Source organism: Galleria mellonella, unplaced genomic scaffold, assembly GCF_026898425.1.
Source record: "Galleria mellonella isolate WM207_F2 unplaced genomic scaffold, CSIRO_AGI_GalMel_v1 utg270, whole genome shotgun sequence".
Lineage (NCBI taxonomy): Eukaryota > Metazoa > Arthropoda > Insecta > Lepidoptera > Pyralidae > Galleria > Galleria mellonella.
Genome location: NW_026442062.1, coordinates 3,547,416 through 3,574,761, shown reverse-complemented (window position 1 = coordinate 3,574,761; position 27,346 = coordinate 3,547,416). Strand labels below are relative to the sequence as shown.

At 31.8% G+C, this 27,346-nt stretch overlaps 2 protein-coding genes across 6 annotated transcripts in view; both read left to right on the top strand.

Annotated features, from left to right (window-relative positions):
- Window positions 1-134: 134 nt before the first annotated feature.
- Window positions 135-8,882, top strand: LOC113514379 (uncharacterized). Of its 4 annotated transcripts, none has more exons than XM_031908120.2 (5): window positions 135-368; window positions 4,344-4,543; window positions 5,403-5,708; window positions 6,194-7,483; window positions 8,261-8,882. In XM_031908120.2, the coding sequence occupies exons 2-5, from the start codon at window positions 4,361-4,363 to the stop codon at window positions 8,471-8,473; spliced, it is 1,992 nt and encodes a 663-aa protein (XP_031763980.1). In that variant the 5' UTR covers window positions 135-368; window positions 4,344-4,360; the 3' UTR covers window positions 8,474-8,882. The 4 variants fall into 4 exon arrangements, with proteins under 4 accessions (XP_031763980.1, XP_026754258.1, XP_031763979.1 ...); XM_026898457.3 differs by having other exon boundaries at window positions 135-444; XM_031908119.2 differs by lacking the exon at window positions 135-368 and adding an exon at window positions 3,430-3,583.
- A 5,442-nt stretch (window positions 8,883-14,324) lies between these two features.
- Window positions 14,325-27,346, top strand: part of LOC113514194 (protein phosphatase PP2A 55 kDa regulatory subunit) — a 44,105-nt gene continuing 31,083 nt past the window's right edge. Inside the window, exon 1 of one of the 2 annotated variants that reach the window (XM_031908142.2) lies at window positions 14,325-14,568. The gene's annotated coding sequence lies outside the window, so the exon portion shown is untranslated. The remainder of the gene's footprint in view (window positions 14,569-27,346) is intronic. The other variant, XM_026898195.3, reaches the window with a different exon arrangement.

The window sequence follows — 27,346 nt, the reverse complement described above, 5'->3', positions numbered from 1 at the left end:
TATAGATGGCGGTAGGGGGCAAAACGTTTGTTGGTTCAAGTATCTACCAACTTACACATGTATGTAAATAAAAAATATTCAGCTTATTTATGATAAGGGCTTCTTTTTCCTAATCAAATCCATACCATAAAGCAAATAGAGTATAGTGCATTACATCCGTATGTAATTATGTATAATCTTTACGTACCTTCCTTTGAAAACTTTCTTTAATAACGAACTTATCTAATCAAAGCGAAAAAAAATTATAATTTTTTTTGGGGATAATATAACGTTATCTAGCCCAGCAAAGTTTTGACATCATATCTCAACGGTCGGTGAAAAACGCTTGTATACCTATCAAGACATTGTTGCCGACGCCTATGTAACGTGTAAGTAGAATATAATAATCATTGCGGCCCTGCTGCTTAGCTATTTGGCTACTCCCCCTTTCTCGTAAAATTGATGGTAAGGTACCTATTACTTGTATTTAGTTTAACAACTTAAATTTTAATCAAATTTTTTCTCATTCGTTGCAGCATTTCATTAATATCAACTTCTAAATGTACCCACTGACTTCATCAATTATTACTTTCATACCTGTTTATATATTTTATTATTTGATATCAGTTGCATGGTTCCTATTTACTCTATGATTATATAGTCCTTGTCCCTATATTGGGTATTGTTATATATTAGGTAGTTACTAGAATAAGGGTCGTATTTGCCTAGTTTTTTAACGGATGACAATAGAATGTCAACCCCGCCTTTGCTAACGGTTTACACTGGCTGGGCACCAATGATGGATGATAGATATGAAAAGGCAGGCCAGTTAGCCAATTGTGATGAATGCACCAGGAATTCAGCATGATGGTTTGCTCGGAGGACCACATGTGGGTTGACCTGACAGGGTATATTGCTAGCAATATAACTGTTAGTATGCATTACTAACAATCCCTTACCCCCAGGTAGTTGTCTAGAAGGTAGCTATCCTTAGGCTATGCTGGATATAGGATACATGTGATGTCATTTTTCAGTCTTAAAAAAATTTACCAAGGGAGAAAAAAAGATGAATCTATGGTCTAGTATTATATTTTATTGATTTTTTTAATGAGTGATAATGGAATGATAACCCCACCTGTGCGGGGGGAAAGGGATTGTTAGTAATGGAGACTGGGAATCCCATTGCTAGCAATATACCCAGCCAGGTTGACCTCCTCGCGCTTCTCCCTGGAAACTATCATGGTTAATTCCTTGTGAATTCATCATAATGGGCTAACTGGCCTGTTTTCTCATTCTCATCCATTACCCTTAACTGGTGCTCCACTAGCGTATCCCGTTAGCGCAGGCGGAGTTACCATTTCATTTTCGCCCACAAAAAAAAACACCTATGCTATCAGCATACACTGGCGGGTCACCAGTGAGGAATAGTAGGCGACAATGAAAGCAGGTCAGTTAGCCCGTTATGACAAATTCCACCAGAATTAACCACGATGGTTTCCAGGGGGAACTATGTGAAGGTTGATCTGACAAGGTATATTGCTAGCAATGGGACTGGTAGTTCACATTTCATAGTAGTAGAATTTCATTCCTTTGTTTAAATTGTTGGAAAGGTTAATATCATAGTAATGGGAACTTGATTTATTACCTACTGGTATAGTAAAGGTAAGTAATTTGAAATTATGTCAAATCTCTAAATCAAATTTTAAATTTGGTGAAATTTGTATAGAAACAATATAGATTATAAATAAAGAGTCACAATAGGAAGGAGGGAGGGATATACACTATCAGGTCCTCAGGAACTTCACATGGTTCCCACTGGAAACCTTGTTGGTTAATTCTTGTGGAATTCGTTACAATGGGCTAATGGGTCTGCTTTTATTTTTATCTATCATCCCTCACTGGTATCCTGCCACCAATAATACAGGTAGGGATTCCATTCTATTATTACCTGATAAAAAAAGAATCACAAGGTAATTGAGAATCTCATTCTTTTTGGAATTTCTTAACCTTTTGACTGTTAGTTTTCATAGTGTGTGCTCCTTAACACAAATCTGTAACTTAATATTGTACCTGGTTTTTAATATTACATTTATAGTCTAAGATTATAAATTTATATTATTACAGAATTTTAATTTGATTTTCTGTCTACATTCTATTACTATAATTGTTGGATAAATCAATTGGCCAGTAATGAGTCTGATACACACTATAAGGTATACTGTCCTCTACAACTCTGGTTTCCCTTCAAAACACACTATCCTGTATAAAAATTGTTCATTTTCATTTATTTATTACTTTAATATTTGTCAACTAACAAATTTCTATTTATATTTCACACTGAATATTTTGTGTTATCTAAGTTTTATTAGGTATAAAAAGTAAATGTAATCTAATTCTTATTTTTACATGCTTGGGCAAAAAAACTAAAGCACTACAAATTTTTTCACTTTTACTTATATATCAACATACCTTTTAGTGATAGTGATATATCAGGAAAAGGTATTTTGAAAGGTAAGGTTTAAATTTTCAGGATACTACCACTTGAGTTGATGAGATGTATATATAAAAAATACATACTTTTTCATTGATTAGGCAATAAAAAATGAATGCTATTGGATGGTTAAAAATGTGTACAAAATTTATTTAAATGCACCCTTTAAATAACCATCCAATAGCATTCATTGTTAAGCATGCTTTTATGCAACTTAGAATGGTAAACAAGCTGATGGCCCACTTAATGAAAAATAGTTGTTGCCTATAGACATTCAAAAGTTGAAATTAATTTTTTTTTTTTCATCAAGTCATAATCTTAAATTTCCTTTTTCCAATTAAACTGTCCAATTTTAAAATCATTAAACTAAATTTCTTATGTAGGTATTATATTTGTTTAACATTTATAATATAATTAGGTAGGTACTATATTTATTTGTAATATATATATATATATATATATATATATATATATATATATATATATATATATATATATATACACAACTTGTAAATTACATTGTTAAAGCATTTATAAATATTGTGAGCGAGGGTGGACTTATCTCTGACAGAGATAATAAAATTGTAACTAGACGGGAGATACATGGTACATACATGGGGTCTTAATAAATAAATTAATAAGGCCAATAGATTCCTAAACAATAATTTTTAGAAATTTATCTATCAAAATTTATCTGTATGTATGTAAGTATGTTTGTTTGTTCTGACATCATACAAAAACTACTGCACCAAACATGTGATTTTTAATATTATTATTATTTATTTCGTTTGTTTTTGATTCCTGAAGATTTAATTTAAAATCTGGTGTATGTTTTGTCTTATGCATCACCTAGAAGTGGTTTTTTTTTTATTAATTTTTGTACTTCTGAAATCCACACATAATTTTTCTACATACATATTACATGTTGATAACATTCAAATATATGTATATATTCATTATTTCCTTTTATGAACTGAATAGCTAGATATAGCTATCTATATCTATAGCTAGAAATAAAATGATATTTATCACATAATATAAAAACGAAATAACAATTTTGCTCATTTATCTGGTATCTGATTATGACGGACGCAATACATATTATACAAATGAGTAAGTTATTTTTTTTTTAATTAAGCAAATATAAGTCGTGTATACTGCCCTGGTGCAATATACACGAGTAATATACACTTATATTTGCTGAGTTTGTGCAAATGTGGCACTTGGGAGGAAGAATGTCTTTTTTTAATGAATGACAGTGGTTTGGTGATCCCCCTGGGCTAATAGTAAACGCTGGCGGTGCACCAATACGGGTGATACGTGAAAATGGAAAGGCAGGTCAGTTAGCACATCGTGGCACATATACCTGGAATTCAGCATGATGGTTTTCAAGAGGGATCAAGTGGAGCTCGACCGGGGACTGATAGTCCCCATAACTAACAATTCTTCAGGGTTTAGGTCGACCTTCCTGTCCTGAAAACAATCGTGCTGAATTCCTGGGCTTTTCATTCTCACGTATCTTCTCTCACTCGTGCCCCGCTAGCGTATACCGTTAGCACGGGCGGGGTTATTATTCATTTAACATTAAATAACATAAGGACAAGAAAATGTGCCACATTCTGTCTATAAATTCCTTTAAAATTTCCATGTGTATGCTTCATCTACTTAGGCTTTTATTTCTTGATTTTCGCTAATCTTTCTTTAGATAGCAAGTTTTGTGTAGGTAATTTAGAATCAAGAGATCCGATATAGACTAATGAACATTGTTGGCACACATGTAGGTTTTTACAACAAATTGTTCCCTACCACTTGCATACTTCAATTTTCTCTTAGAAATTAAATTTTATTAACTCATTCTATGTTTTTGTTTCAGATATATATTTGAACAAGATGTTATCTAAATTCAGCAAAAATAGTGTATATTCTGGTACTATTGATTACTTCTGTCTTGTCTGTGAGGAATATCTTAAAACTGAGAATGATGTTACAGTACATATAGAGAAACAAGTGCATACGAAGAATTTGAAATCTACGCCGTACTTCGAGGATAAATTTCAGGAATCAGTAAGAAAGGTAAGGGTCAGCATTAATTCATATATGGCAAAGCATGACATGTTACAGGAAAGTTTTGCTCAGGGATGTCATATACGTTAAGGCCGGCCCTGATACCAGAGACTTATATTCTGATTTCCAAACAAACTCATTACTACAATATATGTAGCTTCTATACAACTAGAAATGATAGCATAGTATGTGATAATTATCGCTTTTAAACGGTATTTATGAATGTCAAAGAATATATTGTGCTCCTCATGGCGGTATACATGGTACAGAAGTAACACTTCTTGATAATTGCCAGGATGTATTATGACCAGAGGGAAACGTACGAAAGTCGTTTTCATGGGTACCTTTGTCTTATTTATGTTTCTGCCACGTTTGGGTGAATTTTTGTTTGATATTCCACATATGGTTGTAAAATTACAGAGTACGGAGGCATTTCTATCGGTTTGGCTATCAACTTGTTTGCAATTCTTTAAAAAAATATATTTTTTAATTCTTTTATTAATTTGTCACATTAGGGTGAAAGGGATTATTTAACAATCCCAAAACTAACAATGATTGTAACACAATCATTGTTTGTAAATGTGTCTCACAGTTTCATTGATAGCAATATTCTCTGTCGGCTTGTTGACCTCCACGTGGTTGAAACCTTTGTCATTGACTCTGGTCGAATTTGTCACGATAGGCCATCTGACCTGAACCTCCTTTTAACCTCTCATGACTTCTCATAGGTGTTCCGCTAGCGTATAACGATAGCGCAGTCAGGGTTATCATTCCATTTTCACCCATTAAAAGAGAAAAAAAACTGTCACATTAAAATTTTACTTTTATTATAGATAAATGTTTAATCTAACTTTAATATTAATTACAGGTCAATGCTGGATACTATTGTGAATTTTGCAATCAGTTATTTACAACCAGTGCCATAGTCAAGCTACATATCACCGATGCTATCCACATATCGAAAAAGAACTTTATTAAACGTGTTGGAAATACAATTGTAATCAATGATGATGTTTCTATTGATGAGAAATCTTGGAATGGTTTTATAGACAAGACCTGCTTTGTTTGTAATTTGGAGTTTGATGATGAAAATATCCATAAAACTAACAAGAAACATATTTTGAATTTGATACAGAGCAAAGTTGAGTTTCGTGATAAAGGGGTGTTTAGAAAGGTAAGACTTTTTGTATCCTCGGGATACGTTTATGTGACACATTTAAATAGATTTTATATAATTAGCAGTCAATTGTCTTAATCAAACATTGTCTTAATCTCCTATAAATGAAATTTGGTGAGATTTTGCCAAATTTCTCCGTTCCTTTACAGTGGGTCGCATAAAAGGCTACTAAGGTAATTTAATGGTCAAGGGATGGGCAACAGTGTTTTCTCAAAACATTACTAAAACCTAACTGAATTTGCTAACACGCTTGTAAAACGGAGCAACTACGAGCAAAATCCCTGGGGAGGTCTATGTTTAGTGGTGGAATGTGTAATAGTTTAACCACTGCTATAGATGGATTGATGAAATTATTATATTTCTTCAGACTAAATTTGGAATAAAAACAATCTGACATCGTGACACAGCTATTCTTCGCAAGAATATTTATTTAATACTTGAACGTATTTAACATGATGATGTTTAACAATTGTTTCTTTCAGATTGAAAACAATTTATTCCAATGTTTAATTTGTAACAACCCAGTGGATTCTACTCATTTTGAGTCAAGTGAGCATGAAGAAAAATATGAAAAATGTCGTCTTAAAAATATTCCTTCTACAAGCAATAGCATTGTACAAGAAACAAATGAAGAACAGAAAAAAACGGAAATCGATCCTAAGCGTAATGAGAACCAACTCGATAAACAAGCAAATGAAATAAAACCAAAAGTGAGTACAAATAAAAAGAAAAAAGTGCATAATAAAAATGTTGCTGACAATAATTATCATGACATTGATCAGTTTGTACTTAACAAATTAGGTGCCAAAGATTACGTTACTGATAAAGACAGTAAAAAATGGTGTTTGCTATGTGACTGGATTTTAGAACCTAACATAGTCTCCGCACACATAAATTCCCAGCATCATTTAACAATGTTGAGACTTCATAAAGAACGTATTGCAAACAAATCACCTATTCAGGTGGAATCAGATGTTGAGGATAATGCGGTATATGACAAAGTAACTACAACTGACCCTGTTTCTGACGAACTAATGGATTCTATAACTGAATTTGAGAGACACGGTGTAAAAATAAATTTGGAAATGCGTACGGCTTACTGCACAAAATGTTCTGTACATTTAGACTTTCAATCTGAAATTATTAAAAGCCATATTGAAGACCATAAAACTAAAAAGAACAAACAAACTGAGAAAAAAAACAAACCTGAGAAAGATAATAATGAACAGAGTGGTACAAAATTATATACGAAACCTGTGTCGATGAAACAAAAAAGTAAACTTAATAAAAGAGAAGAGGAGACACCATCATGTGAAAGTGAAGATTTGCAAAGATTTGCCAAAAATAACGATTTAATTTTAAAGAACAATAAGTATTATTGTAGCGTGTGTAGTGTATCCCTAAATGTCTCCTTGAAATCTTTAGAAGAACATGTTTCGGGGCCTGCACATAAGAACAGAATTTTGAGACAGATGAAGCAGTTGGATGGGAAATTAAACACCACTGCCAAACTACCAATGGAAGCCTTTATGAAGACTGTCAATATTGTCGAAAATATATTTTTCAAAGATTTTGTTATCAATGACAAATATTGCATCAATATTTTGGCTTTTTATATGTTCACAAGAATTGGAACTGGCTTGAGATGTCAGCCATGCGAGGAACAGTTTAATGCTAATGATGCAGATGTGCATAAGATTACAGATAGACATGCATGTAAAATGCAAACTGTTCCTGTTTTGACATCCTTGGATGGTGAATTTATAAGAGAGGTAAGGTTAAGTGTTTTTTTTTTTATACAACTTAGAATGGCAAACAAGCTGACGGCCCACCTGATGGAAAGTGGTAACCGTCGCCTATAGACATGAGCAGTACCATGGACATAACAGAGTATACTGTTTCGCCCATGATACTCTACATGCGTTGCCATTCCTGAGGACTCGGGTGTTATTCCTCCATACCAGTAAATTCACACCATATCCCACCCTTCAAACCAAAACACAGCCATGTGTTTGCATGCCTTACGGTTGAAACACGAATGGGATAGAAGTACCCAAGCAATCTACTTTTGTACAAAGTCTCCCTCTGGTAAGTGTTGTTTAAATATAAAAATAATGATTGCAATAAGGAAATGGGAATAGTAAAGACATACTCTTTGCATACCCTTTTTTGGTATATATTTGCTTTTATTTCTATTATTTATTAGAAATTAGATGTTTAGCCCAGTTATGCATTAGTGTCCTAATGAAGACAGTTGTTGTTTGTTTGTCATATAAATCATGTCCTAATAATTTACAAACTTAACAAATTAATATCCAAATAGGTTCAGTTCTGAAGTGTTATGCTTATATACATGTGGCATTTAATTTTTATTTATATTAAAAAATGTACAAACATAATGACAGACACTGGACAAACGAATACTTATGTAGAAATTTGATGTGTATATATGCTATCTCTTGAGACAAAACAAGAATATAAATCTGGTTTCTTGTTCTTTCAGGTATGTGTAGTAACATCTACAAAATAAAATAAGTTTCAAATTACAGGTACGCCCCAACGTGCTTCATTGTGGTTACTGCAATTTGGTTATGGACGAGGATAATCTGACTGACCACCTAAACAGCAATGCACATGATGAGAGCAAACGTTCAGCAAATAGCCGTTTGGAGAAATATCTCCCGGAAATACGGCAGAAACGTCAGGAGGAAACAGTACAAATGATGTTCATGGATATGTTGAGAGGAAGTCTAACATTTTAGAAAAATTTCAATATATCCATGATATTGCCTATATTTTTATCTCTTAAAACAATGTATTTTTTTATTATAGTCATTATTGTATGCAAAATAATAGAGATATCTTAAAGACTTACAAAGTATTCACCAATCATCTTTTTTAAATACAAACCAAATTGCTGTTTGTATAAATTCTGCGCTGTTATTGGTTGTCACTTTATGCTTAAGACATAAATAACAAACTAAGCGAAATGGGAATTACCTGTAAGTAGACATGACTAATATCGGTGCTGCTCCGATATCTATATAGATAATATATGTATATATTAGATTCTGAACATTAATAGCGGAGAAAAGGTCATTACTCATTTCGTTATCGCCCATACCAATCGGAATGGTTACAGATATATTAATTTCGATCGGATCTTCATTTTGATATATATATATATATATATATATATATATATATATATATATATATATATATATATATATATATATATATATATATATATATTACCTAATAGGTATGCAGTGGAAATATTTATTAAGTGCTTGAATGTGATAGAAAATGACCACTGACTATACCTCTTCTAATGGTATCTGTTATTTGTATTATATAGAATAAAATATTAAATAGTAGAGAATCTATTTTATCCATATTTTTTTTTCTTTTTTATTAAGGAATTTCGCGGTTGGCTTTTGGCCATATCAGAATATCAATGTTTTGCTCTTTTGCGGGCAAAACAATGGAGTTGTGACCTTTTTGTTTTTGTGTTACTATAGCACACATTAATCGAAAAAAATAATTATATATTATATATATATATATATATATATATATATATATATATATATATATATATATCGGTTATCGAGCTAATTCATAGTCATTACAACTACAATATATAGATATTGTATATTAAATATCCCTATTTATAAGGTGATTTGATATTCATGAGCAGTAATATTATAATACTACGGCTTTGCTATTTGTATGTTATAATACAGCTTATTGCTATATTTTCTTTTCATACGCTATTCATTTTGATATCTATATTTACTATCCATATATCTCGGTTAAAACTTAAATCTGATTTCCATGTAATTAGGTAAAAATCGAAAATCTGAATATAGTCTGATAATGTGATTTGAAATATGAACTGTGATTTAGATCATTCTTTATAAGTTTATGTGTAGTTAGTAAAGAGAAACTGTATAGTGCCTTTGTATGAATAACGTTATATAAAAAATGTAAAGCATTAAAAATGCTTATAACAATACAGTATTGTAAATTTATATTTTTTTATGGTTCTACACTTGATCGTTGTGATATCCATCATGTTTGAAACGCCATTTTTCTATCTAAAATTAGAATTTCAATTTTATTTTCCAGTGAAATCTTTATTTTAAGAATCAATATGAACTAAATTTATAAAAGATTCCAGTTAAAATTACGCAAGTTATATTGTTTTTAAAAATAGTAATTTTACGAAAATATTAGAAATTAAAATATTAAGAGATAAGTATATAGAAATGGTGACTTAGAGTCAAATATATTGTATATATATACATACTAAGTGATTAATTATATTGTTTGATACTTTTCAATCTTACAGATGCCTTTTAACATTTCATATAGAATTTTGTAAAAGATTTATATCTTCACGTAATAAGTAAGTCATTTACCCAACAACGAAAATAGTGTTTAGTGCTATTTCACTCTTTTTTTATATTCATATTACTTATTAACTTTAATTACTATTTGTCTAGCGTTGTAAAATAATGTTTATTCTTTTTTATTATGTTGTAAGTATGGTTACAAGTAAATAAACAATTTATTGTGAGTAGAAGAGGAGTATAGGGGAAATCTGTCACTTTACTGTCATTCATTTCATGTCATCAATCGTGGTTTTATTAAAAGGGATGCTGCTGGTCTGACAATTTTTCGAAAAGCAGATTTCGGAATAATTTCCTTTATAAATATGATATATAAGTTGATTATTGTATTATTATTCTATCTACTTAACGTATTCTAACTACACATTGAATACATACTGCACATGAATGAACATTACAACTATTGCTTTTTGCATATTCAACGCAAAAAACAGCTAAATTATCTGTCATGAATGATTATAAACTAATAGATTTCGGTAAACAATGTCGCTATTATGTGAAGTACTTGCCAGGTCCTAATCTAAAGGTTCCATTCGGGAAAATCGACTTCATTTGTTCCATATTTCTTTGGGAAAATATAATGTTAAAAAATGCAAAATTTTTTTTTATCTCAGTCTGTTAGAGATTTATTTTTAATGTTTTTATTCGAGTTGTTTACCGTAGACTGATTTGTTTATGATAAATTATACTTTATCGGACTGATATGAGATTAAAAATATCATTAGATATTTACAAAAAAAAAAAAAAAAAACAATTATATCTTAAGTTTTTCTTTATACGTTTTTAAATTCTATCAAGTCCTGTTTAGGTTATAAGGATACATGTTTGTACTTACAGGCCTTTGTAGACGACGAATTTTTTTTTTCTTTCAGGTTATAACATTACAACAATTTTGTATCTGTATATACTTTAACGTAGAACATATAACATGTCAATATAAAGTCAATTCTCCATTACCGTAGCTGTGCATTTTCATTTTAAGCACAAAATTTAAATTTCGTTTTCATAAACTTTAATTTCAAATTATCTCTACTAATTTTTTCACTCTGCAATTAATGAGTTATGAAAAAATACCAGACAGGACAAATTTGCTTTTATTATTTTAGTAATTAGTCAGTAGTTACCACGTTTTACAGGTAGGTTGGCAACTGCAGTTTTGATAATGTTTTAAGAGGGCCACTGTTACCCATCCCTCGATCATTAACATCTCATAGTTGCCTCTTATTTAGTTTGTCCTGTCTGCTACTTTTTCTTAACTCAATATTTATAGTATAGATAGGCGGTTTTAGAAAACTTATTAAATTCTCTTGAACTGATATGTCGTTTTGTCTATTAGCTATCTTTATTCGGTCTACACAAAATGCATGTTCACAAGTCTGAACAGTGGAATTTACTATTACTGAGTTTATGTTCTCTTTAATATAATTTTTTTTTAAATATTGTTATAAATAATTATTTGACACTTTTGTCAATAGGCAAAATATATATAGATGTGCCTTGATACCTTTCTGATAATATATACGATTATGTATATTTCCGGAAGTGTTTCTGTTACTATGACTGTGGCTATTTTCTCTAGTTATTAATTTTGTAGTTAGTAGTTCATTCATTACTTGTATTACATAAATATTTAATCTGTTATTAAAATATAAATTTATTATTTCCTGTATTTTTTTTTATACAACTTAGAATAGCAAACAAGCTGACGGCCTACCTGATGGAAAGTGGTAACCGTCGCCTATAGACATGAGCAGTACCATGGACATAACAGAGTATACTTTTTCGCCCATCATACCCCTCATGCGTTGCTATTCCTGAGGACTCGGATGTTATTCCTCTGTACCCTGTAAATTCACCCCATACGAGGTCTGTCCGGAAAGTTCGTATAAAAGTGTTCTGGAATGCGAGAAAGAGGAGTGGGGAGGCCAGGTAAGCGCAGGACCCCTTCCTTATGTCCCTAACAATGCTTCAGTTCTGGTCTGACCGCCGATGCGGTGCGAACTTATTTGCTTGTCACGCCATCTGTGAAGTTACCTCTTAACGAAACCCCGTCGGCATGGAGCCCGCTTCCGTTGAAGAAATTGAATTGATTCGAATTTGATGTCGAATTAAAATCCCAAAGCAAAGATAAAGTGGAAGACATCCGGGGAACCACGAACAAAAAAATCAAGAAAATCCCGCTCAAATGTCAAGACAATGTTGATTGTTTTTTTCGATGTTCGGGGGATTGTCCATCAAGAATTCGTCCCTCCAGGCCAGACAGTTGATGGAAAATTCTACGTCGATGTGCTCAGAAAGAGGGTCGCCTCAAAGCTCGTGTGGCACGAGTTCGTCCAGAATTGGCGCGAGAGGGGTTGTTGGATTCTTCACCACGACAATGCCCCTGCCCACACCTCTCTTGTTGTCCGTGAGTTTTTGAGTAAAAATTCCATTACGGTGACCGAACACCCCCCCATATTCGCCGGATTTGGCCCCGTGTGATTTCTTCTTGTTCCCAAAAACCAAATTGGTACTTCGGGGGCGGCATTTGGGGGACATAAATGAGATAAAAAAAGCTACGACGGGGCAGCTGAGAAACCTACAACCAGAGGACTTTCAAGGAGCCTTCTCACAGTGGAAACGGCGTTGGCACAAGTTTTTTTTCATTATGTCACAGGGGAGTACTTTGAAGGGGATAAAATTGATTTACCTGAATAATTGTAAAATAAAATTTTTAAAAAACTTTTTTTTTATACGTACTTTCCGGACAAACCTCGTATATCACTTTTCAAATCGAAACACAGCCATGCAAACAACTGCTTCATGGTAGAAACACGAATGAAACAGAGGTACCCAAACAATCGACTTTTGTACAGTCTCCCACTGGTGAATAGAATTTCATTTGTTCTCTGTAGTGTAGGGAGAATATTGTTCTTAATATTCAAAATATTTTTGTAAATTTTGCATTAATTCATATTGGTACTACATTAATTTTGTCACGAACAAGATAGCATTTATTGTGTAACAGTTTGAAATTATTTGGAACTGCCGAGATTTTAGGACAATAGTACAGTTACAGTTACATGATTGCGATAAAAATTACATTTGTTTTGCCCTATCAACTTGAAAATAATAAAGTGCGTGTCGAATTTTTTTGCAATTAACAAAACTTTTATTGATTTTTTTTAAACTTTGTTGGTAGAATTAAATAGTTTACTCTTTGTGACTTTAGCATCGACATCATCATATTAAGCCATTAACTGTCCATTGCTGAACATAGGCCTGTCCTATAATATAAAGGTGGGGTTTGCCAGTAGTTGCCACGCTTGGCAGACGGGTTAGCAACCGCAGTTAGGCTTTGGTAAAAAGATAACGAGGGGCGAGGTGGGGGGAGGAGGAACTGTTACTTATGAGATCCATGTTATCCATCCAATTGTTACAAATGAGAAGGCCATTGCTAGCAATGTACTCTATCAGGACGATCTTCGCGCCGTTAAATTTGGAACCTTCGTGGTTAAATTTGATGAATTCATCACGACGGGCCAACTAATCTGCTTCAACCTCACTACTACCCCGCCATTGTATACCGATAGCGCAGACGGTTTTACCATTCTATTTTCCTCCACTAAAAGAAAGAGGGTCGAGGGAGGTGACTGTAGCATGATCGCATGTATTGTAAGTGCAATTAAGCAGATAGTACTTAATAAATGTAGCATAAGAGGATGAGGGGTTGTTAGTAATGGAAACTAATTATTTATTACTAGTAGTACCAAATGTCTTAATCAGTTAATAGGGGAGGATCTGTTAACCATCGTGATTCATTCATGACATAATTACAATAATCCGATTGAACCGACTTTATCCTTACCTATCAGCCTTCATTGCTACCTTACCAGTGTACACCGATAGCACAGCCGGCTTCACTATTCCATTTTTATCTTCCTAAATAACTTTAGTATAGAAGCTAAATTTGCAAATCCATTTTCTTTCAGTTATTTCATTTCTGGATCAACGAGATTCTGCAGATAGACTTAAGTATATTAGTAACATAGTAAGGGTTTCAATTTCATCCTAGATTGTGAAACTGATCTAGATGTCTGTTATTTACAAAACTGTTGGTTAGATGGCGTTTTGCTCGAGTGCGCACAATAGGTAGCTCGCGATAAACTCGATCGTAACTTCGTAAGTAGAAATATTTATTTACTTTACGCTCCGACATAGTAGTCCGCACGCATTCATACACATTGTTGTATAGTGAATGGCCGTGTTTATGTGCGTATTTTGTAATTTTTTTTTTCTATTATTTTTGACGTCGGAAAGTTTCGGAAGAACTTTGTTGTGCTGTAGTGCGGTGATTAATGTGACTGATTTTCATATCGATACATATTTGAAAAATTTTATATCTAATCCTGAATTGCATGTTAAACAACTTGCCTAAATATTTTGACCTCGTAAATAAGGTAAGATTTTTTTTAGTACTAGATAATTATTTAAAATTCGTATTTTGAAATCTATAATTTTCATTTATTGTATAAACCTAAGTTCCAGCGTAGTTGTTTGGTCACGTACAGTTAGATAATAGATATTACTGTTAAATAATTTATTACCGGATTATTAAATAAATAATGTTACTAATGTAATAAAATTGTAATTGGATGATGTCTGCACATGGTGGATATTAAAAAAGAAGAAACCAAAATAATAATTTTTCGATATTTTGTCTATATGTTTGTACCGGTATCACGCAAACTATTGCACCAAATTGAATGCGGTTTTCATTGTTGTTTTCCTAAAGAAATAATTTAAAAACTTTTGTAAATTTTATTTTGATACGCCCTCTAAAAGTGGTTTATTCCATTTCTAAAATCTGCGCGTAAGAAGTAGTGGGCAAAAAGCTAGTGTACAATATTTCTTTGAGTTGCAACGAATAACGTCCCGGAATCGAGTCTCTGTCGGGCTAATTTAGAAAATGTTATTAATTAAACTCGCAGATCGGGCAAGTGTGATCTGAATTGTATCCCAATACGTTCGTTTTCTAATATCTTATAAGGCTATTCTAGATACACCAGACAATTTGGGGCATTTGGTGTGTTGCCATTTTTATTACATTACTCAATTTACGTGCAGTGAAATTTTCGTTTTTAACTGAAACTATGATATTACAATACGTCTATAGGCTAGCGAACTGTATGTTCTTTTGCCATCTTTGTCGTATAAAAAAATATTTACAGGAAACATGAAGTTGTAATTTTTTTTTATGCAACTTAGAATTACAAATGGACCTGACGGCCCACCCGATGGAAAGTAGTAACAGTATTTACTAATTTATTATCTATAAAGCCTTGAGCGTCTCACTTTAATATGCTTAATCAAGATGAATATAGCTAGGCAGTGGCAGTAAATTTTCTAGTGTCACTAGAAATAATTATAGAATTGGAATGCTAAGAGTAGTTACACTTGATACTGTATAGTAGTTACACTATTTATGTATCTAATAATTACTACATTGCAACAGTAACTAAGATACTGCAATTTGTTAATTAAATTTATATTTATCGTAATCCGGTGATCAAATCCAATATAAAATCAAATTATTAAGTATTATTAACATGTTCGTAACGTTCGATCAACTAATTTTGGTGTTCATATTTATTTTTAATATTAGTGTCGCATCATCACACCAATATCCTTGTTGTCTAAGTATACCTTATGAGAAATCAGGTAAAGAAAAACTTATATTTTAGAAAACTTTTAAATAAAAAAAACTTCAACTAGACTTACAGCGGATTTACCGTAGATCTTTGTTATTAGGCATATAAACAGATACCTGGGGGCTAAAAGGAAAAAAGTACTTAAGTGGTACTTTATTTCACGAGTAGGTACTATCTTAATTGAAATAAAAGAAAATCTAATAAAAACAATCTTTAAACCTTAAACATGATAGTTTTATAATATATAAAGAAACTCCTCTTTTAAATTTTTATTGAATATGAAATGCTCTATCATCTTTCATAAACTCATCATATCTACCTTGTAAGGGGTTTTTTTTAATGGATGATAATGGAATGGTAACCCCACCCGCGCTATCAGTATACACCGGCGGGGCACCAGTGAAGGATGATAGGTGAGGATGAAGCAGGTCAGTTAGCCCATCATGACGAATTCAATAAGATTTGTTCACGGTGGTTTCCAGGGGGAACCACGCGGAGGTCCACTTATATATACGTAATGCCTCATGCATCACGTATACGCTCATTCATATATTCTATGTAAATTCAGTGCCATTTTTCAGTACAACAGTATAATAAAAGTGCTAACCACTAATTACTGATTAAGTGTTAGTCGGAGGTAATAATCGACTACTATCATTGTAGTCAACGTAATAAGAGTAAGATAAACAAAAACTGAGGGCCTTGGAATAAAACGAAAAGTGATTGATTAAATGTCTCTACCCATAATTCTAATAATTATTAAAGATTTTTTTAAAAAAAGATTCAATAACTTGATAAAATAAAACGGAACTAACACAGGATGTTTGGTTCAGAATTGTCTAAAATATTGGATAACATATCTGCATATAAAAATACTATACAATTTTCTTTTTGAGGTCGTTCAAATAAAATGACACCGTTCGTGTTTACATACATCGTTATCGATACGCGCATTAGGCGTTTACCTTCGATAGCTTTTAGATCTCGTAGATTTTCCTGATCCATTTGACAATTGAGTGTCGGGGACACAAAAATCATGTTTGTTGCTGTTAACCTCTATTAATCTGTCAAGAATAATTTGTATATGTCGTAAAGCACTTGATTATTGTTGTAATATATAATATATAGACAGTGTAAGACTATTATATTATTGTGAGTTTAGTTTTACCTTTGAACCCATTCTCGATTGTGTAAAAGATGGTAATTTTAAATAGGCTCTAGCTAGAGTTCACGGATGCACTAAAACATCACAGTAAAACAAACAGTTTTATTTTATTCTTTGTAGAAAATGGTGGTTATAAATCTATTACAACAAAGCAATATAAGTACCTTCTATTAAGTAATCGACTTCAAAAATGAAGGAGGTTCTATGTACAAATATATTTTTTATGTTTGCCATCTATTTTTCCGTCAATTGTGGATCAATTTGAATAGAATATTTTTTTATTCGAAAATGTATTATACACCTGAGGTAGTCCCATTATTTTATATCTATTATGTTTTTGAATATTTAAAATTTTAGTGACACTTCGTTAATAGACATGGATTTATATTCATAAGAGCTTCTTTGATTCCGGCTAAATATTGATACGAAGTTTCCGTCGAATAATACATTACTGTTCTCGAAGAATAAAATGGTAATTGCAGTCAAATTTGCAGAATAGAAAATATATTTTTTTGAACTATCGTTATCACTAGGATTGAACACTGGCATCAGTGTTGATTTTTAAAGAAATAAATTACTGTGCTATAATATTTCTATCATTACCATCTTATCAACTTACGAGTATTAACGTCCTGTTATTGGACACGAGTTTTTCTTTATAAGTGGAGGCTATGACGTTCATTCAATCATTAATAAAGCTCACCTGCTTGCTCCACGGTTGCTTTGAGTAGGTATTGATGAAAATTGCAACAATTAAGTATTTATCGGAATACTCTGGATCAAAACAGACTAATCTAGTTCCAGTCGGTCGCTATTAATCAATTGAACGTGTATGGATCTGGTTAAAATTGTTTCATTGTATTTAACAATTGGTTGGGGACGCTCCCTTCTTTGTCTTTCTGCATTCAACCATGACTTTAGTTAGGTATTAAAAAAATTCGACTCAATAAAAATAAAGATTTCAATTGATGTCATGCATTGCCTAATTCCGATAAGCTTCAATGCAACTTTGCTCTCCAGGCACGTAGTGTCGTCATATAAAGAATGCGTTTTGCCTACTATAACATTACGGTTAGAAGCGCTTTGAAACTTTGTTTCAAATTTATTGTTGTTTTATAAATTATTTTAGGACAGCTGCGATTATAGCGACAAAGTTCCAATCTGTGACTTATTTCATATTTTACTTTCGAATTTAGGTACAAAATTTTTTCTAACTCAATTTTATCCATTTGTAATTTTCAGTTTTCAATTTTAATAATACGAAATAGAATAGTATAAAAATAGAACAGATTAATGACGACTTCTAAATTTAGACACCTTAAATTATATGAGAGTTAGTATTGTGAGAAAAAAATCCAGTTACACGGTAAGCATAACCAAATCATAAAAATAAATAGAGCGGAGCCATACCTTGTTGTAGAAAAAAATACAGGCAAGTGACAATAAAAAATAAAAATACGAAGTCATTCGGAAGCTGCTAGTTGCAACTTCTCATTACGATGCTTTTCCTTGTCTATAATATGCTGTCCTTCATTTAGTTATTTCCGCATGCAATCTATTCTGATCACATAGATGTCATGTCCTATTAATTATAGTCAGCTTAGTATTGGGGACTAGGTGTACTCGTATGTTTGTAAATACTGTTTACAATTAAAAGTCTGCTCTTGTTATGGTGCAAAGGTTTAAAAATAACGATGCAAAACATCGTATGATAAAAAATTTTAAAACAGACGATGTAAAATATTGTTGAAAAACATTTGTAAAGAATACCTACATATAAATACTACACATTTAGTTCAATGGACTGGTATTAAAATTAAAATACTCTGTTTTATGAGAAACCAGGCAGTGTATATCTAGGAACAATCCACAGATTAGAGACTGGAACACAGCAATATACTCATACCTGAGACAATTCAGAAAGGCTCGTTTCTTGAACGACCCCAAGTGAGAATGGAATCTAGGACATTATTTACGCAAAGCAAGATGCATATTGCAATGTAATTATTATGAGTTCTTGTTTAACGCGGTTTTGCCCAAGTGAATTAGGATAAGCACCTTGTATAAATGTCGGGTATGGTCTATCCGTCTAATAAACATTACAAAATATACAATTATTACCTAGCTAGTAGGATTTATATTGTAATCGTTTATTAGATTGTAAATGAAGCTTATGTAATTTGTTCGACTAAATCTTAAGGAATGCGAAGACATAATTGTTTTTATCTTGTCATACTTAACTATATAATAAGCGTACGTGCAAAATATTAATTGTAAAATGCTAGGCCCTTGGTGTAATTAGATGACTTTGACATCTTGACTCGTGCCAATATGGTAGAATCTTGAGCATGACCTCCAAGTTTGTGATAGACGCAATAAGATTAGGGGTGGGGAGATTGTTAGTAACGGGAAATAGTAGTCCCATTGTTTGAATTATATATACTCTATAATATAAATTTTTATGCGGTCTCCTTTGGAAAACAACGCGATTAATAAATAAAAATAATAAAATAATCATGATGGGCTAACTGTCTGCTTTTATCTTCATCTATTATTGCTCGCTGTTGCCCCGTCAGCGATACCGATAGCACAGACGGGGTTATCATAAAATACACATACACACACACACACACACACACACAGTAAGCTTGTGTCAAATGAGTCTCATGTTGCACACCGATATATTTATCAAAATTTTGTGAAGTATTTCGTACAGCTTTCTTGATAACACTTTGTATCGGGCACACCTGTGTAGGGTTTCTCAGCACTATATTTATTTCATTTATATTTATTTTAATTTTTCCAGTTAGTGTTTATGTTAATGCTTGTATACGTGTTTCACAGGCTGAGAATAGACAAATTTTTGTTGAAAAAATAGTAGATTTCTTTTAGTGGATAGACATTTTTATGAAAACGAAAAATATCAATATAATTAAAGATTGTGCCCCACAAAACCGATTTCAATTATTACAAAACCTGTTATTTTGATCTAAAAACTAAACTACTGAAACGGCTTTGATAAAGTTTCTGTAGGACTAATCTGTAAATGTATCCTTTCAGAAATTTAAAAAAAGATTATTTATTATGCACGTACGCTTATTATATAGTTAAGTATGACAAGATAAAAATTTAAAAAAGAATTTTCCAAATCAGTTTAGAACTGACGCTATTATGAGGTAAGAAAACACAACTTTTTTTCAGGTAGGTTGAAAATATTTTATGATTCAGTGTGGATTCAGCCATAACAACAAATAACTAGCTAAATATTTTTTTATTATAATTTGTTCTTATGATTGGATATTATGAGACTATTTACTTCTACCTAAATATTTAAACTCACGGCTCAAGTACATAGTATAAATATACATTTTGTCTACTTCAATTTGTCAAAAAGAAGTTAGAACAAATACTATCTATAGATCTAGTTGAAATTTTGCATAGTTTTTCCTCAAATAAGCTCATAAATCTTAGGGTTTTTAGTAATAGGCTGAAGCCGGGAATGGGAGAAAACGAATCCCACACGGTACACATATTCTTTAGAGCTGTCCCTCCTTACAAATTACCTATTCTGGAAAAGGGTCCTCTTTGTATGTATAAGATGTGTAAGGGAAGATTAGGATATTCACAGTTTTATAATGAGAAAGTTGTCACTAACTGGCTTAATATTAAAATAATTGTATTTAATCTAATTAATTTCATGATACCGTTAATTACATTTTATGTTATAATCCAAATTTGTTTAATTAAAATTTATGACTTAAGTTGAAGAAATGTTCAGTAGACTTGATACTTTCAAAAATATTCAAACAACCCCTTCATTTAGACATCGAAATGTTTTGATACATTCTACGACATTATCATAATATGATTAAACTCCATTCAGCCGTGTGGTGACTTGAGCGGGAATAAAGAATAAAATATACGTACATTACATTATATTATTATTAATATACTAGCTATTTCTCGCGTGAGTATATAAATTATCTTACGAGTTAATTAAAAATATCACCTACCAAATTTTTTTATAATAGCACGTCACGTGATCATTCCATCCTAAGCGATTGTATTGTAATTGAAATAAGCACAAGATAGGGTGGAATTAAACATTTATTTGTTACAGATATAACTGTGAACAATCAACAATATAACTCGCTGAAAACTCTACACACGTGCTACATCCATAAATTCATATATATTTCTAATTTAACAGACAGACATAGACAGTCCGACAAACAATATGACTTTAACAACCTAAGTGTTTTCACACTAAACAGTGATTATCAGGACAATATGGCCCATGAATGTGATCAAATGAAAAGAGAATGCTCCACAATCGACACTTGGCCGTACTGTGCCAGCTCACTAAACGCTTATTCACGCCACAGTTAAAGGATCCGAGGTTGTAGGATGAAAGAAACATGTCATCAAAGTTCACTACTCAAATATCAAATTTAATTGAATTCCGTTCAACCGTTTAAGTGTAATTGAGTAAACATATGAATATTTTTAAGAATTTTAATATTTACAATGTTAGTAGGATATATTCAACACGATAGAACAATGATGGTATAGAGTTGAAATTGAATTGTTTAACATTATTTTAAGTAATCGTCCTATTGATGAAACTTAACATTTTTTTTTCAAAGAGCAAAAAATGTTTTGGTTTCCATACTAATTTTACAGCTGGACGCGGCGTTTTATTATATGAGACTCAATTGTTTTTGTGTATTTCGGGTCACGTTTCTTTGAGAAAATTGTTCATTTTCAAGGGTAGAAAATGTCTTTTAAAACAATGGTCATGATTTCACCTTGTATATAGACACGTGCGAAAAATATTTTGACAACTTTTTCTTTGGGGTGACGTGGCTCGACATATGAGAGGTGCGATGCATGGTCACCACATACCGATATATATTATACTGTTTGTTTGTAATACTTTATGGTACAGCAAAATTTTAAAATTGTAGTATACATAGTTCTTAAGAAAAGAATGAGTACTCTAGTGTTTTATTCCATAAAAGGGATATTTCTTCATGCGCTGTGCTAAATGTATATGACGCTACCTTTATCAGATCCACCTAATGAACAGTGGTTTGTAACGGAGCGTCATCAAATAATCCATTATTGCTTATTAATCACTCTCAGTAACCTTAATAGAAGTCCGAAAAATATCTGGCGTGTGTCACGTAGGCACACGATTATGATCATTAAAAATATATGAACCCTTTAATTACATTTTCAATTATTTCTTAAATGACCTATAAATTAAATAATAAAACTATTAACTATTTATATAAGGAGGAAAATAATAATGAATATAGGCGCGATAAGACTTTTGGAATAAAGATAATTAACAGAGAATATTTTTTATAAATTAATTCGGATTTAATTGTTCTTTAAGGTTAAGATATACGAATAATTAAATAATTATAGACCTATAGTCCTTATTCTTGGGGGGAAGGGTTTGTTAGTAATGGGGAGGTTAGTCCTCATTGCTATCAATACACCCTATCAGGTCGACCTCCACGCGGTTCCCCCTGGAAACCATCGTGCTGATTTCCAGATGTATTTATCACGATGGGCTAACTGACTTGCTTTTTCATCCTCACCTATCATTCCTCACTGGTGCCCCGCCAGCGTATACCGTTAGCGCAGGCGGGGCCACCATTCCATTATCATCCATTAAAAAAAAAGTCCTTATTCTTACGGTTACACCCCTATATCACAAGTGATATATTCGTCGTTTGGCATTTTTTTTCTTATATCGGTCACACAGATCAAGTAGCGGGTAAAAACGAGTATAATAATAATATACTTATCAAGTTATAAATAGATAAATATTTATACGTAACAAATAATATAGTATATCTGTGTGATAAGCATTTACAATGTATACAAATATATTATGTGCTTTAAGAGATTCTATACTCTCTTGATATAATATCGTATCTCGTATCAATTTGTCCTACGACCTACGTTCCTTTGATAAACAAACGTTATCCTAAACAAGCAATTTTATTATAGTAGGGTTGTCTCACTTAGTAATTAGCTCTCGGAAGATCGTTTACCATCAGACGGGCCATATATTTCTCATCTCTCTTTTATGAAAACTGGTCAAGTTCAGGATAATGAGTTGAGTATCCATTTGTAGTACTAGGTTCTATTGATATACCTAGTAACTAATGCTTACCTATGATTTTATATGCGTAATTGAGATATAGATATTGATTCTCCAAAAAGTCAATTTTCCTTTTCAGATAGTAGTACTTGGAATGGAGGAATGCCTGTTTTGTTTATCAAATTTCATGACGATTGATAGATCCATTAAATGTCAAGAGGTAACAAAGTAAACAAACAATCTTTAATATTTATATTTATTTGATAGACTAAAGAACAACGTTTATAAGCAGAGGTTACCACTTTCTATTGTTTGTTTTTTTTTGCCATTCATTATATCATAAAAAAGTTATTTTTTAAAATGGGCAACCCTATGTTGAAAAATTTAATCTTCTGACAACTTGATCTCGCTTGTCCCAACATACCTAGTATCCGGTACTAGTGCGATACGAGGAAGGGATATAATAAATTAGATAGACACAAAGAATTTATTGAATTTCGTATAATGGATGCTTAATTACTAATGCGATTGAAATATCATTAGTTTGGCCCATAACTGTGGGTAAAAGACCGGGCCGCATAACTAAGTTTATTTATGAAGGAGACTTGATGAATTCTAAAACTGTGTTAGAAATATCGTATTTCCCCCGTTATATTTATATATAGTTATTTTAGGTTTATCGTTTACAAATTTCAGAGATATAGACCGAGTAATGTCGGAACTATTTAATATGCTACATTTATAAAGCGTTATATAAAGAGGTAATGTGTAATAAGCTTGTTATAGACATTGCATGCAGACAATTGGTAGGTGCACAGTATTTCTCATACTATACAGTTATTTTTAGTATGTTGTTATGGTAACTTAATGATATCCAAATAACAACAATCTATGTAGTGAGTACTGGGCTCCAATAAAAGTTGACACGAAATGTTTTTTATTAAACTTACAATGGCAAATAAGCTAACGGCCCGCCTGTTGGAAAGTAGTAACCGTCACCTTTATTGTGGATATTGATAGTACCATAACAGAGGATATTGTATCGTCCATGATCCCTTCATGTGTTGCCATTCTAGAGAACTAAGGTGTCATGCCTTATAACCTGTAATTTAACTGCCATTATACTTCAAACCATCAGAATTATCTGAGAATATTGCTGTATTTATTATAACTCTAAAAATATGGACTGCCTATTATTATTATTTTTAATTTAAGAGTTTCTTCTTGTCGGGGCAACTAAATCATGTATTCGTTTCCAACCAGCTTTATTCTCTATTATTTTTATTCCAATCGTAATTATACATATTAATCTATGGAGATATATGGTTGAATAAATATGGATACATTCCACTCTTATACATTATACTACTTCTATTATTCCACCGTCTACTCAACTCTCTAGGACGATATCAGACTTATTTTAGTTTTTACTATGATTGATTTGTTGTTTATATACTTATTTGTATGTCATTGGATGAGTTGGATATATTAAATTATATTTTTCTTCGAAAAGAGTAATATTCGAGTTTTTTGTGTATTTTTTACGGCTGAAACTACTTTCTGTATTGAACGTTAGAATAAAAAAGTTGACGACATACATGTTCTTATAATAAGTTTATTTAAAATAATGTATTTTTAAATTAATTAGTAGATAATTACTATTTCTCTTATCATTGTTTCAATCATTTCCATTGAATAGTCTGTACCGTAGCCTACTACCTAAAACTACACTACAGATACATTCAGGTCATCACTCCTTTATGAGAGATCTATTTACATTGTACCTACCTACTTTTGCTTTTACGGAGTTATCTAAAACATTTCTTCATCATATATTAGGTTTGATGGACTACATCGCGAGCAGACTGGACAACTAATATGGGAATCTTTGCTTCAACATACCTATTAAGCTATAGGATGCAGACATGAATGTATGAATTGTAATTATATATAAATTTCTAACCACAGTAGTTTTATGTTTTAGGTACTAATAAAATGAATCTTTGTTACACCACAAATAAATATAGTCATGATTATAATTATCGGTAGTAGCTTTAACATATTAAACAATATCAAATCTAAGGCCTCTATTTTAATAAGAAAGTGGACCACTTGACCACTGGCTATTCGTTTTAACCATGAAAGCAAATAACTGAAGACTCTAGAAAATTATTTCAAATTTTGTGTGCATATTTTCATACACGCGGTAGGTATAGTATGGAACTATCTAGAGAAGAGAAATTTTAATACAGGAGTAGGATTATCTTAGGTCACTGTTCTTAATCCCAGGTTGCCATAGCAACTCTTACATCATATAACTTATATCGGGATGTGCGTAGTCCATCAGGTTGTATTTTCATTTAATGGTTTTTGTATATAAATATGTTTACACGACAAGAATATTTGATGAGGATAATAGAAAAATATATCTCTAGAATGAATTATTATGGGGCCTATAGATGTACAGTCACGTACAATAATTAATATATACAAAGATATAGATATAAATCAATTAGTCTTATTGAACGATTTTATAACTATTTTTATATTATAACTTATAACACTTACAGAAAAGGAATGGATGGACCATTGTATGTCGGGACCACAGGGTAATTATATTAATATACATTATAAAATATAAGTTTATAATGATGTTTATATATGTTTGTTACTCAATCACTGGTTTTCAAGGGGAGCTGCGTGGAGGTCGACCTGTTCATTGCTAGTAATGTGGTCGCTAATCCCCATAAACAACAATTCCTTTTCCTCCCAATAAAAAAAAGATTGAAATTGTATCATAAAGAAATTGTCTTCATAATTTTATGACAAATCTTTAAGAGATGCGTAAAAAAAAAAGACGTAAATAAGCGGACATTGGAAGGTTGAGTAGTGAATTAGGTTCGCTTTACTCAAGGGTTAATCCTGCGTGAATTGTACTTATTCTGTATGTATGTACATCGAATTCTATTTTAGTAAGCATTTGATATACGAGTACTATCGCATGTCGATATAAAAACAATTGTTTCGTTCGGTCTCGAAGTTACAGATATATTTTCATGGTAGGTAGGCTGATGAAGCACGTGCGCACGCGACATTGCACGCGTCGGACTATGGACAAAAGGAAAAATATTATGACTATGAAATGACGCCAGTAGAAATAACCAACGGTCTAACAGTGGTCAGACGTCATTAATGTAATGAACCAGGGCTGTATTGAGCAAGCAAAACAATTTGTAAGCAGAAATATTGCATGATTGAGTATTCCGTTCAAGTTAGGTACTTTAGAAGTATAATCTCATAGAAAACATACCATGCATAGATAAGGGCACGTATTTTTTTTTTTCAATTCGATTTTTCCCTCCCTTTAATATAATGTGGCATTTCATTAATCCTTTCCTGAGATTTTAAATAATTAAATTTATTTCACATGTTTTTATATATTCAGTTTAATTTCATTAAATAGCTATTATTTAATTATTTAATACACGCCGGTGTTTTCTATGAAAGAATAAAAAAAGTTAACGCATCATTTTCATTGATCCTAAAATAAAAATTTTACAGGTAAAACAATATAATTCCGTATTTTAAAATACGCCTCTGAAATAATTTGTTCTCTGCTAATGATGCACGTAGTAGTACGTAGTAACGAACGCATGCAGCTGCGACATGTGACCGTGCATTACTCAAGGAGTCTGTACGTATACTATTAACCGACTTCAATAAAATGTGGAGCCTTTGAATTCGTTGGAATCTTTGTTTTTTTATCTATGTTCTCAGACTGTCGCCTGGATCGATTCATAAAATTTTTTTCATCTGAAAGGATATACTTTCAGACTGATCTCATAGAAATTTTATCAAAATCGGTTCAGTAGTTTAGTTTTGAAATCAAATTATTTAGATTTTTTTAAAAGATATTTGATTTTGCTACGATTGAAGTTGGTTTTGTGGTAGACAATCTTATTATTTTTTTTATGTAGGTAATGGGGTCTATTTTAAGAAGCTATTTCTCTAGAAATATTTCTAAAATTGAAATTTCAATTAATGAACATAACGAAATTGTCAAAATTATTATAAATTTAGTTTATGATAGTTCATAAAACAGCAATTTATCTAAACTATTTAATTAAAATATTACATTAAGAGATAGGTTTAAGAGGAATAGCGCCTCAAAATCGTACAGGTAGGGTATCATGGTAAGACAAGCATACCGCTCACCTGATAGAAAGTGGTAACCGTCACTCGCC